Source organism: Microtus pennsylvanicus, chromosome 11, assembly GCF_037038515.1.
Source record: "Microtus pennsylvanicus isolate mMicPen1 chromosome 11, mMicPen1.hap1, whole genome shotgun sequence".
NCBI lineage: Eukaryota > Metazoa > Chordata > Mammalia > Rodentia > Cricetidae > Microtus > Microtus pennsylvanicus.
Window position 1 is genome coordinate 90,656,769 of NC_134589.1, and position 15,213 is coordinate 90,671,981.

Below are 15,213 nucleotides of genomic sequence, written 5' to 3' on the forward strand. Positions count from 1 at the left end.
GCAATAGGAATCTAACTTCGTCAGACTCCCTATACCTCCGTGTTGCCAGGACAACACCGCTCGAAGAAAGCAGAAGCAGTTGAGGGAGAGCGCCGCGCCTCCGATGCTTCCCGAAACGACTGGCGGCTGGCCGCGGAAAGAGCCGAAGACAGTCGGTACCACCCGGGGCAGCTCTGAATCTTGGGCCCGCCTCAGGGTCACAGTTTGGGTTGCCTGCTAATGCATGGACCAGAACGATTTGCTACTCAGGGCAAGCTGCGCCGAGTTTCCTGTTCTTTTCTCCTTGGATTCATCCTTTCCACCCCACTACGGAGGCCATTAGCCGGCACCTCGCGGAGCTTTGCTGCATCTCCTAGGATGGGAGGACGCAGCTCGAGAGCTTCTCTGGGACGTTCTGAGTACTGGACGCCGCCCCCAAGTGTGGCGCGTTGACGTCTCGGGAGACAGCTGCAAGCCGGTACTCAGCAGAACCTCGCGACTAGGATAGGGGTTCCCTGGGCGACCGTGCGCACTTCAGCCAGTGTTAGCCAACGGCGGGTGTCGCCGGAGAGCAGGCGCAGTAGGACGGTCCACGCAAATGAGTGAAGGGGATAACCAGAGGCGGGGACTGCCCCTGAACTAGTATACTTATTTTCCAACGCCACTTGCGTAAGCAATGGAATTTTTAATAACATTTCCTTATCTCTTCAAAAGGGACAAGTGTCAGTGGGGTATGCTATGATATGTTTATGGCCCTGATCCTGTTTTCCTAGTGCCTTATCCCCACCCGAGTTCGCGCGCGTTTCGAGACGCCCCGCCGAGGCGGTGATTTCTTCTCACGCATCCGTCAACACAGCCACAGCCAATCACAGCCCGGACGCTGAGCCTATTGGCTGTCGGTTCGCCAACCCGAAGAGACGCACGGTCCGTAAGTGCGCGAGGTTGCCGTCACAACACGCCCCACGTTGCGGGCCCGCCCCAGTAGACCCTGCGCGCGCGCGCACGCAGCAGCTGCAGACCAATGGCAACACAGCTGGTTGGGCGCGCCCGCAGAAAAGCTGGACGTCTCGTCTTCTTGCAAGACGTCCGCCCCGCCCCGCTCCGGCGCTGACTTCAGGTCCCCCGCGGCCGCCGTAGCCGGAACTGTTTAGAGCGCGGCGGCCCGGGTGTGGGAGGGCGAGCGGCGGCAGCACCGGCGCCCTCAGCCCTGTCAGCCGCACTCCGGTCCACGGAAAGGACGTGCGAAGGGAACGGTGCTCGACGACTGCATTCAACACACGACCACCAGCCCGGCGTCGCGGCCTCGCCGCAGCCGGAGCTGCCCGGCCCGGTTGGTTCTGCGGGCGCCCGCGGAGGCCCGGGATCCGGGATCCAGGCTGCCGGGAGGCGTGGATGAAAAAGGTGACCGCAGGCTGCACTCGGGTGTCTACGGGATCCGCGGAGGGGCTGCGGTATTGGCGGGCTGTGCTGCGTGCAGCCAGCGGTCAACTCCCTGGGACGATGTGAGCTTCGCCCACCCGGAATGGGACAAAGGGTGTGGAGCCTGGTTGAGGCCCGCAGTTCCCGTGCCTCCCACGGTCAGGAAGTGACGGGTTTAGTTGACGGACTCCTATGGAGTCCACCGCTACTGGGGAACGACCGGAATGCGCCTGGGGACCGCGGCCTGGCGCGCAGGCGAGTGGGTCCTGTTGGACTGACGCGGTTTTGCTCGGTGGCGTTGGAACGGCTGGTTCTGGGAATGGGTTTCATTTCCTAGCGCAATGACAGGGTTCTGGGCACCTGGGTGAGGTGCTTAAAAGTGAATATGTTCAAAGAGAAGTCCTGTGGGTGAAATCCCTTAGCGTGGGTATGTGGTTCTGTGCCAGAGTTTTCTTAAGCCAGTATTAGATCAGACCCAAACAGGAAAATGCACACCGTTTGTTGCAGCACCATTTTGTGGTGTTACTTGGAGTTTTACGTCCCGGTCTCTACCTTCAATCTGTTTCCTTCTTAGCGTTGGTGCTTTGCTCTGTCTAGTTTTCTTATTAAATGGGAATGTTCTCAGCAGTTGCGTGGAGCCTAGTGTCGCGTCTGCTGAAGAACGCAATGTCTCTCCTGCTTCATCACGTACACAGCCTGTTCCTAAGATGTTGGAATGTACCTGATCCTTAGTTTATTCTGAGTGTAACTTCTCTAGGCTGCAGATAATTGTTATATTGTTTACCGATATTTTTATGACAGTGGCAGAAATTATCACAAGAATTTTGTTGTTTCCAGCATTGTTTACATAGTTTAGTTCCGATTCTTGAAATCCGACTGGAACATAATAGTGTATGCTGTCACTTTTCCAGTGTTCCCTAACCTGTTCCGTGCAACAGGCTTTGTTGCACGAGCGTTGTAGTCGGTCCATCTCCCGTCTCCCGCCTGGGAAGGTTCCCGGAGTGCAGAGCCTCTCTCTTTGCATGCCAGCTTCGGAGGGAGCTGCAGCTTTGGCCCATGGAGCTCTGGGGGCTTTGAGGGCAGCGCGGGCCGTTGCACTAGGCAGGTGCGCGGCACGATCGCGCGCGTCTCCAGCGAGCAGAGGGGAGGCCAGGGGCCACGGGCGGTGCGGGGAGCGAGGCGGGCCCAGGTTGGGCCATGAGCTGCGGCGCCGAGGGGTAGGTGGCGGGACAGCGGCTCCTACAGCGCTGAGGCCAGGCCTTGCCGCCTTGCCTTCCACCACTCTGGGCCGTGTCGGCCAGCCTGGGTTGGGGGCATCCAAGGGCGGGGCGGGGTCCCGGTCCGGTCGGACTCAGCACTGTGCGGGCCCTTGGGCGGGCGGCGGGCGGCGCTGGAACAAACAACGGCCGCCATGTTGGGAGGCCGGCGGTAAACTTCTGCCCGTCGCCCTCCTCACCTCTCCTCGCCTCTCCCGCCGCAGGATGACAGTGAAGTTGGGCGACGCCGGCAGCGGGGAGGAAGGGCTCAAGAAGCTGGGCAAGCGGACGGCCGATGAGGAGTCGCTGGACGGAGAGGGGCCCGGCGGCGCGGACGCGGCGGAGGACAGCAGCAGCACAAAGAGGGACGGGCAGACCTCTCGGGCCGCCGGAGCCCCAGCACCACCCAGAGGGTTACCAGCACCGTCCCCACCGCAGGGTAGTCCCCAAGACCAGCACCACTTCCTCAGGTCCAGCGTGCGACCACAGAGCAAGAGGCCCAGGAAGGACGCGCCCTGCGCTGTGGGTAGTGGTGGTGCCAGCGGTTCCGGGCCGCGCGGAAAAGGTAGGGACCTTATCCTTTGGCGGGTGGCAAGACCTCCTTGGGTGGCACTTGCAGGGGCACGTGTCCCCTTCTACTTCTTCGAGTCTGTTACTTTTCTCTTTACACCAGGACAAGGGGCAGTGATTGTCCTTTCTCTGGGCAAGAGAAATAGATTCCCAAAGGGTCCCTGACGGCTTTCCATGGATGGCCATTTTAAATTACGCACAATAGCTCAAGACTAGGCAGAGAAAGTACTTGCTCTGTTTTCACACCTCAAGTGGTGGAAATGTAACAAAGGAACTGGCTTTTGAAATTTATGGGCCAGGGAGGTTGTTGATGAGAAATTTAAAAAGTACGGTTAGTGATGGCAGAGACTGGGTTTGGCTCATTGTCCGCCACCAAAGAGTTCCTGGCTTGAAAGTATGAAGAACACAAAAATGCGACCCTCAGAGTTTCAGCTGAGGTATACTTGGTGTCACAGAAAGGATCTCCACTTGATAAAATCAACAGCGACCTATCAGGAGGCAGCCTGCGGTGCTGTCCTTATGTTGGGACTGTGACTGCTTTTCTGAGGCCTCTTAAAGAAGTAATTTTTTAAAAGTCCCATTTTGGTTCTTCACGTGGCCGTATTTCCTGGTCTGCTTTTGTTTATTTGTATTTCAACATCATGGTTTCTATTAACTGTGCAGGCAGTTGGCTCTTGCATTCATTTCTGACCAAGTTTGCCCTTCCCCCCCCCCCTTTTTTTTTAAAGACAAGATCTGTTAGGTAGCCCAGGTTGGCCTGGAATTTACTAAGTAGCCTTAGGCTGACCTTCAGTGCTTAGCAGTCTTTCTGCCTCAGCTTCCTGAGTGCTAAGATAACAAGCCTAAATTGTTATGCTTGGCTTTTTCAAAAATACAAATGGAACATCGGTTTCTAATGTGTTCTCTAAACTTATAGCCAGGCATGGAGGCATACACCTTTAAGCATTTGGGGGGCAGAGGTGGGTTGATCTCTGAGAGTTCAAGACCTACTTGATTTACACAGCAAGATCTTGGCCACCTAGGGCTCCATAGTAAGACCCTGTATTTAAAAAACAAAACCCAGCTGGGTGGTGGCGCACGCCTTTAATCCTAGCACTCCTAAGGCAGAGGCAGGCGGGTTTCTGTGAGTTTGAGGCAATTCTGGTCTACAGAGTGAGTTCCAGGGCAGATTCCAAAGCTACGAGAAACCCTGTCTCCAAAAAACAAACCAAAACCAAAACACTCTTTTACAGCACTTGAACTATTATAGTTTATTTTGTTGTTGTTATTGTTTCTTTGGGAAGTATTGATAGAAATTACCACGATGATCCTGGTAGTTTTAAAGAGGAAATGTTTGAAGAGCTAAGAGAGAAGTTGTGTTGAGGATCTGACCCAAATGTGCTCCATTAAACTCTTCCTGCCTTGTCCTCCTCTGGAAGGCTGGCCTTCAGATTCATGGCCGTACCACAGGATAAAGCCTTTTGAAGTGAGTATGCTTACTTAAACATCTAAGCTCGAGGTAACTGTGTATGTTTCCAAAACTAAAAGTTGCCTCACATAAGTTCATTTTGGTGTTAGAAGAACATAAATTTACATAGCTTAATTCTTTTTGTAAAACTGCTTTTTACTAGAAGATACAAGTGTGCTTAAGCTTCTTGGGTCTATGTTAAGCTTTTATGTTCTTCGGGTGCTTTTGGTGATGGTATTTCAGAAAACCTACTTATATCACACCCTTGCCCTCTCAATTCTCTATTCAGATTTGCTTTTCTGTCAGAGATGTACTCAAGAAAAAAGGAACGATAGCAATCATTGGTGCCTCTTGAAATTTGACTGCTGGGAAGAAATATGTTGGTGTAAGCGCACTTACTTATGTATTGCTATGTACGTAGCTATATGTAGAAGAGGTGCCAAAACTGACATCCAGTGGATGGGAACTGTGAAGTGACAAAAGGAGCCTTGCTTTTGTTTGCACAGTGGAAGAGGCTTCCTGGTTAACTTGTCCCTTACATCATTGGTGCTTCTGGTTCTGATTCTTGTCCACGATGTGGCTTACCATAGAGTAAACTATAGCTATGCTTCTAGGAGGGAAGTGAGAGTCTGTTTCTTTTGACAACTTTTTCGGCAGTGCCTGCCTGTCTGCTGAGTCCTCTTGGTAGTTGTCATCCACTCATGGGCTGCACAGACTCTTTGGATGTACTTCATCATGCCCTGGTCATCTCCATTCTGGCTTTGGAGAAACCTTTGCTTAATCATCACCTCAGTCCACTCCAGGAGGAGTGAGGTGTGACCACATGCCCATTCATGCTGTGTAGCCAACCCTTGGAAATGGTTCTCTGGAGGAACATTTCTCTTCTGCCCTGGAAATCTCCACTGTGGCTATTCAGCATGGGTCACTAGGAAGGGAGGAATGCCTGCAATTTTAGTCTCACTTGGAAAAAAAACATGACTTGCATATGTGAAAAAGGCTTACAGCTAAAGCAGTGGTGGTTCCTTTGCTTGTTGGCTTCCCATCTTTCCAAGTCCCATCCTGATGGGAATTTGGAAGGAAGGACTTATGGAGAAGATGGAGGTTCTCCTTGTCTGCTTTTCTGTACATAGCTCTGCTTTCTTTCTCTGAGGACGTAAGAGTAGATTCTTTGATTTGAATGAAAACAATTTTTATAGTATTTTGTTTGTTTGTTCGTTGTTAATGATAATGGGAGAGAAGACTTAGTGCCCCCATGACAGGCATTTTCATTTCTGTAACTTTTTTGAATGGCTATAGAAGCTGGTTTACTGTTTCTGTACTGAATTCAAGCTAGAGCAGAAATAGCAGATCTGCTTGATTCTTCTAGCCCTGCCACTCTTGTCTGGGAGACTCGAGGACCCTTCTGTGACTAAAACCCAGAGTTACTGAGACTGTTCCTAAGAACCTGGGCTGGGACCGAGAGCCTTCTGTTGTTCTCCCCTGTTTGGCCGGTTCACACACCGGAGCACTACTCAGCAAAATAGTGCATCTCTCTGAGCCTCGGTTTCCTACCTTTAAAAAAAAACAATGGAGAGATGGCTCCACAGTTAAGAGAACTGACAAGTGCTCATGGTTTCCAGCACCCTATGGTGGACAACAGCTATCTTTAACTGCAGTTCCAGGGGATCTGATGCCCTCTTCCAGCCTCCAGTACACAGACATACATGCAGACAAAACACCCATACATATGAAATACATTTTTTTTAAAAAAGGTGTGTTTAAAAGATGCTTTCTAAACTTTTCAGCTCTTGCAGTCCATTTCCCACTTTGGAAAGAGGTTTGAACTAGCAGTCCAGGGCTCAGCTTCCACTGCAGAGCTCTTAGATGCCTGGTCCGTGTGTGTAGCAGGGCAGAAGTCATAATGCCTGAACCATGGATTTCCTTTTGAATAGTCAGGTGTGCTAGTGGCTGAGACCTGTACTTACCATCTTACCCTTCAGGGTTGAAGAATTCAACTTTATAGAAGGGACTTGGAGCTCATCCGTTCTCAAGAGAACTTTCTGCAAGATAGGCTTGCTGAAATCTACATGTAGTTCTAGAACCCGTGAACTTCTGCTTAGCTTTTGCCTTTAGGATTGCTCCAAGCAGGAAACAGCCAGAGTATTACCTCCCTCCATGTAGGTGGGGATGCGCTGAGGGCCTGGTGCTGCTTCACTGCTTTGTAGCCACTTTCGAGGCTTGTCACAAGGCGTGTGCCCAGCATTCACTCGCTGCTGGGCTACAGTGGCATGTCCCGTGAGGCCTCTGTGTTCACACTGTCCAGAGGAGAGGTCAGCGCATCTAAAGACTGAAGGATAGAGCACTGTGGTTCCTCTATCCAGTCTAGTTAAATGAGAATGGAGCAGAGCCCATTGTAGGTATGCATGGGCAGTGACATCAAGCAATGCCAAGCACATTGAGGCCCAGGCAGAAGAGGAAGAAGGAGACTCTGTCTTGCTTTCAGCCACACCCTCTGTGATATCTCGTACAATGGAAGACAGCCTGAACATGTGATCCCTATTTCTGACATAGACCACACCTGTTCTCAATGTGTAAGAAGAGCCAGGGTGCACAATCCTTAGACTTCTTGTGATGACACCAAGGCAGAGAGCAAACTATCAAAACTGTGTAATTTTGTTTTTGAGACAGGGGCTCACTCTAGCTCAGGCTGGCTTTGAATTCACAAAGGGCCTGCTGCCGCAGCTCTCATGTGCAAGTATATTACTCAGAGGTTCGTGATAAATTATACAGTTCAGGGAAGTTGTTAAGTAGGTTAGGTAACATTTGCTACTGTGTTGAAGGCTGGCTACATAACTCTGGCTGGCCTTGAATTTGCATTGTAGACAAATTGGCCTAGAACTCACAGAAATCTACCTCCAGCCTCTGTAGTGCTGGGATTAAAGGCATGCACTACTACGCTTAACTCATTTCCTTTTAAGGTTGAAATTAATGTAGTTTCCATGGTGTCTACCTTAGTAGGATTGCCTTTTGCTAGTAAAGAGTGCTTTAGCATCTTGATATTTGTGCCTTATTTTGGAGTGTATAGAAACTGTTTCAGATAGCACAGTCACAAATTGAAAAATTGATGTTGTCATATGGTATATAGAAAGCTTTTGTTAGGTTGAATAACTGTGATGATCTTAGTACTAAAGAATAATATAAAAACCACCTAAAAACATTTGTTTGTAGTTCCATAGGGATAAAAGGTTTTGACTGTAGAAGACAACGAGAAAAATTCCTGTAGTAGTCCATAAGGAGGATTTATGTTTTTATAGAAACAATGGGATTTTATTTGTGCTTTCTTTGTTTGTGGGAGGGATGGAAGGACCTTTGAGGTTGACATTGAGCCTTGCAGGTGTGAGGACAAGATCTCTGCTGAGGTGATAAATGAGTAACCTAGGGACGAGAACTGAGGCTCTAAGTCATCTTCAGGGTATAAAGGAGAGCATTTTAGAGTCTGGTCACCTTGGAAAGGTCTCACGGAACAGTTGGAGCATACAGATAGCATCTTTGGGGACAAGTTGGATGCCAGAGTTGAGAGGGATCCTTATATGTCCATTGAACACTTTTCATCTGAATCAAGCAGCGTCTTTGAATGAGAGTTGATGGTGGGGCTGGGCCAGTGGTAAGTGTTTGAATTCGTCCCTTGAGATGGCAATCACTGAGTACTGGCTGCTTCTGAAGAGTTCCTTCTGGGTGACCTTGGTAGGGATGGTACCTCTTAGACACCTCTGCGACTCTACAAGTAAAGTTGCTTAAACTAGCTTCTCATATGAATGTCCTATGCCAGCATCACATAGCATCTGAGATTCCCTTCATGAACTCTTGCCTTTTGTCTTGACTATGTATATTGTAGATTGAAGTGGCCTTGTTAAGCCTTGGTGGTATGTAGCATCCTTGGCTCCTGTGAAATGTCTCTGTCCTATATGCTGCAAACATAGACCATAGGGATGCTTTTCTGTTCTGGAATCGAGAGTGGGCAAGCTTGTAGATGACTCTGAAACACCGTCCTGAGAACAGACTAAATGAACAGGCCAATGCCTGCTGCTCTGGAGTTAATGTTTTTAGTTCACAGAAGGAAGCTCACAAACCAGAGAGAGAGACAGACAGACAGACAGTGAGTTAGTGTTCTTTTAAAACATGGCAGATTATGTCAGGAGGTGGTGGCGCACACCTTTAATTCTAGCACTCGGGGATCTCTGTGAGTTCAATGCCAATCTAGTCCACACAGGATCCAAAGCTACAGAGAAACCCTGTCTCGGAAAAAAAAAAATACGGCGTATTATAATGGTATTCTTTGAAGTGGACCAAATTGTTCTTGTTCTCTTCCTTCCCACTCTCCTTCCTTTTTTCTCCTCCCTCCCCTTCTCTATTTTCTCTCCTTCCTCTTCCTCTCCTCCTTCTTCAAGGTCTCATCAAGAGCAATAATTCCCAAACCTTATCGTGAAGTTTGTAAAAATGTATTTTTAAGAAATAGAAATAGAAATTTTTCAAAATCCTCATACCTGCTGTTCATGAACTGTGTGGTTTTAGAGGGGTCATTTAACCTCAGTTTCCTTATCTTTCACAAACCGAGGATAAGTCCCCAAGGTCAAGTTTCAAACTTTGTCCTTTTTAGAATTCTGATTTTGTAGCTCTGTGTATAAGAAAAACTGCTGCCACATAATGCTTTGGTCAGAGAGGAAGAGGGTATTTGTGTGTGTGTGTGTTTTGAAGTTAAAGTCATAGTTATTACTCCCAGGCTTGCAGTGAGGAGCTACTCTGTTTCCTCATCCTTCCTGGTTAATAGGCAGGGTGATTTTTGTCTTCCTTAGGTAATGTCGGAGCCATACATGCTCTGGAGACTCCTACTATAATAAGCATGGTGAACTGTAAAAATAGAGAGGAAAATGTTGGAATTGGTTGGGCACAGCTGGCCCAGTAATGGGTTTTGTGGTGGGGTCTTCAGAACCTGGGTGTACTTGTGTGGAGACTGAGGCACAGGCGGCCAGGAGCAAGCTAGTGTTCAGTGGTTCCTTGTCTGCCTGCACTGCTTCTGAGCTGTCACTGAGCTTCTGTTGCATTGGAGCCTGATGCCAAGCTTAGACCTGGGAGAATAGGACCTTGTCCTTGCTTTCAGGGGACTCTCCGCTGGGGAGCCTGGTTGTATACGCCGTGCCTCTTCACATTTCAGGGGCACTTTTATCATGCATGCTATCAGCAAAGCCCTCTGTGCTCTCCAAAGCACCCACGGAGCCTTGACCTTCTTACCTGCCTCTGCACCCATGGGTCCTTGGCCTCTGCACCCTGGGGAAGCTTCCAGTCCTTGCAGCCTTCCCCAAAGCCATTTTATCATCTTGCATTTTTACTTCTGTTTTCCTGTTCACCTTGGTCACTTTCTGTTTCCCTCTACATTTTCTGCACTGAGCCTCTTCCAAGCTGTTGTTATTATAGTCCACCAGTGTTCCTGGTTCCTGTTTTTATTCTTTTTGTCTTCACCTGAAATTCTGGAGGAAGACTAGTGTCAGCGTTCTTTCTCCAAAGCTGTTGTTTTCTAGGATGCTACATAGTAAATGCTAGAAATAGTGGCATGGAGTGATTTCCTTTTGTACTTAAATATCCAGGTTGCCTTAATTTCCCTCCTGAGGATATAAGACATATATATATATATATATATATATATATATATATATATATATATATATATATATAAATATAAGAAGGAAGGGCCAGATATCTCAAGCAAATGGCAGGCCCTTTTGTTGCTCTGAGTGGTTGCTTGCTGCCTCAGCCCTTCTCACTGATGTAGATTTGTGATTGGGATTGAGATTTGGTCTATCCTGTACCTGAGGTTCCTTCTACCTCAGATTGGCATTCATTCAGTTTTCCATAAACTTCAGTCTTCCTTATCTAGGTCACCAGTGAACCAGTGAAATCTCATGACATTGGTCAGACACTTGGATTCTGGGGTTTGAAATGGTGTGTCTGTTATTTTTGAGTATGCTAGTGCCAACATTCACTAATAGAAATTAACCTGAGTAGGGGGGTAGGCTGACTGGCTTGCTGTTACTGTGGAGAAGAGAGGTTGTGTTTCTTAGGAAACTAGAAATAACTCAAAAGTCTTCCATTGTGGGGGTGCAGAGGTAGACAGACAGCACTTCCTGAGCTGCAGCATCTAAAGAATCATGGGTTCCTGTGAACCACATATCCTGGTATTTGAGAACTGTTTTAATTTGTGACTTGATTTCCAGTTCACCACAGAAACATCTCCTGTCTCCCTGAAGTACTGTCACACCCTGCCCGTTGCAAACACTTTAGGAAGCCCCAGGTTTGTTGTGCTGAAAGGATGGTCTTGAGATTTGTCCAGCTTTTCCTTGGACTGCTGTGTACCCAGGGACCTGAGTAGCATTGCTGGTGTAGATGCAGACTGGAGTCTATTTTCATTCTGTGGCTGTGTTCAGAGCAGTAAATATTGAATATCAAATACATCACTGAGTGTATTAGCAATTTCCACTCTGAGTAAAATGCTTTGCACTATCTAGGAAGGTTACCACGAGCCATGTGATGTTATTAACTATTGGAAAACTGGTGTGAGTTTAAGGAACTAGGTTTCTTTTGTATGTTTTTATTTATTGTTTGTTTGTTTGAGATAGGGTTTCTCTGTAGCTTTGGAGCCTGTTCTGGAACTAACTCTTGCATACCAGGCTGGCTGGCCTTGATCTCACAGAGATCCGCCTGCCTCTGCCTCCTGGGTGCTAGAATTAAAGGTGTGCACCATTATTGTCTGGCTTATTTTTATTTATTTTGTGAGGTAGGGTCTCTATAGAACTCACTACATAGACCAGGATGGCTTAGAACTCAGAGAGATCTGCCTGCCTTTGCCTCTTGATTGTTGGGATTAAAAGTATGCACCACCATGTTTTTTATTCTTAATCAATACTTAAATAGCCTTATGTTATTTAAGTTACTACTAGGTAACTGGACAGTTTGGCTCTGGTAAGCCATTGATTTCTGTGTTGTTTTTATAAGCCTGATAGTATTGCCTCTTTAAGTTAACCCACACATATCTAAATGAGAGACCAGAGCCCATTTGATGTGGCTAGCTAGCTAAAATGTTTTCCATGGGTGCAAATGTGAAGTTTTTGAATAATGAGATGTTTTCAGATATTCTACCTTGAAATATGGCTGCTCTTTGATTCACAGTGAAGTTACCTCCTAATAAACTCACAATAGGGTAGAGAATATGCTAAGTTGATAGTCCACTTAATAGCCCCAAGTTGTGGCTAGAGAGATGGCTTAGCGGTTAAGAACTCTTGCAGATTGTTGAGAGAACCTGAATTCAGTCCCAGCATCAATGTCAGGTATCTCACAACCATCTGTAAGTCCAGCTCCAGGGGATCTGGTGCCCTCTTCTGGCCCCCAAGGGCACTTTCACACATTCACACACAGAGATACACAGAACATGCACATACACAAAATAAAAAGAATAAAAATCTTTTAAAAAATATAAAAACTATTTAAGCTGAGTTATACAGTCCCATAAAGAATTATTTGTTCTCTTGATCTTGTCATTGCTTAGACACGTAGCTTGATGCCATTGTCCAACATCTAGAGAATATTATATTGGACATTGACAGGCTAAGAAATGATTGACATCCCAGCACACCCTTAATCCCAGCACTCTAGAGGTGGAGGATCTCTATGAGTTCAAGGCCAGCTTGGTCTACAAGAGCTAGTTCCAGGACAGGCTCCAAAACTACAGAGAAACCCTGTCTCAAAAAAACAAAAAGAGAAAGAAGAAAGGAAGGAAGGAAGGAAGGAAGGAAGGAAGGAAGGAAGGAAGGAAGGAAGGAAGGAAGGGGAAAGAAAGAAAAGATTGAAATCCCAAGGGTGATTCCACGTCATACCCTCATCATTGGTAAGTATACGTAGTGACACAGACTACAACATATATATAAGGGCTAGACGAAGCTGATAGAGGGAAAATGAGGTCTCCCATTTCCTGTTCTCAACAGCCCCTACTTGAAGCCTTTATGTGTGTTCTAATACTTCGTTCAGATAGTCTTTTCAAGTGTTATGGGTTAATGGGCTTCTGTTTCTGTGTTTGTGTGTTGGTGTGTGTTTGAGTGTTTGAGACAGGGTTTCTCTGTGAAACAGCTCTGGCTGTCCTAGAACTTGCTTGATAGACCAGGCTGTCCTCAAACTCACAAAGATCCACCTACCTCTGCCTCCCGAGTGCTGCTATTAAAAGCATACTCCACTGTTTGGCTAGACTTCTCATTTTTAATTTTTTTTATCTTTCACACTCTTCTATGAAGCTACTTCGTTTACTCCCCTGTAAAGGGAAACTCTAGGGATGAGTAGCCCTGAAACTCTCCAAGAGGAGCCTCACCAGGATGACTAGAATTTTCTGATCCAGACACGCTACAAAGGCCTATAAACCTAGTACTTGGGAGACTGAAGCAAGAAGGTTGTCAATCATTCAAGGCAAGCCTGGGCTACTGAATGAGACTGACAAAATCACCATTTGCTTTTTAAAGGATTTTTTCTTCTGTGGTCTTACTTTCTCATAAGATTGTTTCAAGCTTGGAAGGTGTCTTGGTCCTGCAATTTTATAAAAGGAGATTGCTATTTAAAACGGGGTGCTGTGATATCCTGTTTCCTACAATAAGAAGTAGCTCAGCAGGCAGAGCACTAGGCTGGGGCATAAGTCCTTCATTGTGACCTCGTTTTTGTCTTCAGGACCCCTTACATTTTATTGATTTACCCTGTTGGCAAAGGATTTAGAAAGATTTTGCTAAAAGTCAGGGACTGATGCTTCAGGAGAACTTCTAAGAGTGGCGGTACTTTAGGACCCCAGAGATAATGCTGAGGCAGAGAAAAAGATAAGGGAAGGGGTCTTAGTATGGAAATGATAAGCTCAGTGATAGACTGTTTGCCTAGCGTGTACGAAGGCTTTGTGTTCAAATTTTTATTACTGGGGAGGAATAAAAAGAGACCAGGAGTCTTCACATTATAACACTTTAGGCATTAAGTGATCTGTATTCAAAAATGCCAGTTTTACTTATGCAGACAGTCTTTTACACATAAAATGCCTTCTGTTACTTAAAAGTTCAGTTTGTCTATTCAAAAATACGGTAAGGGACTAGAGAGATGACACACTGGTTAAGAGCACTAGCTGCTCTTTTAGAGGACCCAGGTTCAATTCCTAGCACCCACATGGCAGCTCACAACTGTCTGTAACTCCAGTTCCAGGGGATATGACACCTTTATACCAATGCACATAAAATAAAGTTAAATAAATTATTTTTAAAAATTTTTTTAAAGACTCTGGTTAAGAGTATTTCAAATAAAAAAAAAACATTTGAACAAGAATTAGGATGCAATGTGATTCTTGGATTTGCTATAAGGACAAGGATTATACCTTTGAGTATGGACAGAATGTCAAATTCATTGTATTGTTAAAACAGTCCACACAGTCTCTCTCCTTTCAGTACAAGCATTTTAGATTCATTCATCTTGTCAACTCTGGATTCTGTTCAGGTCTCAGTAGCTTTTGGGTGCCCTTTTGCTGGCATCTCCTGTTGAAGAGTTAGGGTTGGGTTGAGCAGTGGCCCTGTCCTTGGTGCCCCCTTATCCTCCCTACTCCTGTTCCTCAGCTTTCTGGAATAGGTCACTGTATAGTCCTTTCTCTCCAAGGAGGTGACGGTGGCGCATCATCTTCTGGAAACATATCTGTGGTTGCTCCTGCCACCCCTGCAGGAGGTTCGCGTTCCTCTTCCCGGAACTTAGGCTCTTCAGGGCCTGAGAAGGAAGAAGGAAAGAAGGTCCGGAGGCAGTGGGAGTCGTGGAGCACAGAGGACAAGAATACCTTCTTTGAAGGCCTCTATGAGGTGAGTTGTAAACATGAGACAAAAACCCACAAGCAGTCATCCTCCTGAGTTCTCCCTGTTTACCTCATGTTTTTCCCTTTGCTGCATAGCTGTTAAATGGGCAGGTTCTATCAAGGAGCCCCAGAAGTGGCCAGGGCAGTTGTCATCTCCTTCCTGGGGCTATTAGGATGAATCTTCTTTTTCAAGACTTGATTATGTTTCGTGCACACTTCTTGCCTGGAGTATGACCTGCCTCAGGGCCATTGCTTCCTTGGCTGTGCAGTGACTGATTTGGTGGGTGTGTCGAAGTACAAAAGGACAAACAGATACCGATCCCTGTCATCCAGAAGATGTTACTGCTAACTTAGAGCCAAATTCCCAGACTCACTGTCTACTGATGTGGCTGTGCCCTGCCAGCTGTCTTCACTTGGAAGTTTGCTTCTCACAGCCCTGTAGGTATTTGTGGACACATTTACATTAACATCAAATGTATTTTTCACTGTGATCATTTTTTAAGGATTTATTTGTTTTAATTTTATATGTATGTGTATTCATACAACATGCATGCAGTACCCCTCAGAGGACAGAAGATGCCAGATACCACTAGAACTGCAAGTACAGATGATGGAGAACTGCCATGTGGGTGCTGGGAATTGAACCTGAACCCTCTGGA

General features: G+C 46.7%; 2 protein-coding genes across 4 annotated transcripts in view; one reads left to right on the forward strand and one right to left on the reverse strand.

The window, feature by feature from the left end:
* Positions 1-733, reverse strand: part of Ift140 (intraflagellar transport 140) — a 90,473-nt gene extending 89,740 nt beyond the window's left edge. Inside the window, exon 1 of one of the 2 annotated variants that reach the window (XM_075941523.1) lies at positions 36-733. The gene's annotated coding sequence lies outside the window, so the exon portion shown is untranslated. The remainder of the gene's footprint in view (positions 1-35) is intronic. The other variant, XM_075941524.1, reaches the window with a different exon arrangement.
* Positions 734-1,243: 510 nt separating this feature from the next.
* Cramp1 (cramped chromatin regulator 1) overlaps positions 1,244-15,213 on the forward strand; it is a 60,018-nt gene continuing 46,048 nt past the window's right edge. Inside the window, exons 1-3 of one of the 2 annotated variants that reach the window (XM_075941525.1) lie at positions 1,244-1,380; positions 2,879-3,219; positions 14,368-14,561. In XM_075941525.1, the coding sequence (XP_075797640.1) occupies positions 2,880-3,219; positions 14,368-14,561 (534 nt within the window). In that variant the 5' untranslated portion in view covers positions 1,244-1,380; position 2,879. The remainder of the gene's footprint in view (positions 1,381-2,878; positions 3,220-14,367; positions 14,562-15,213) is intronic. The other variant, XM_075941526.1, reaches the window with a different exon arrangement.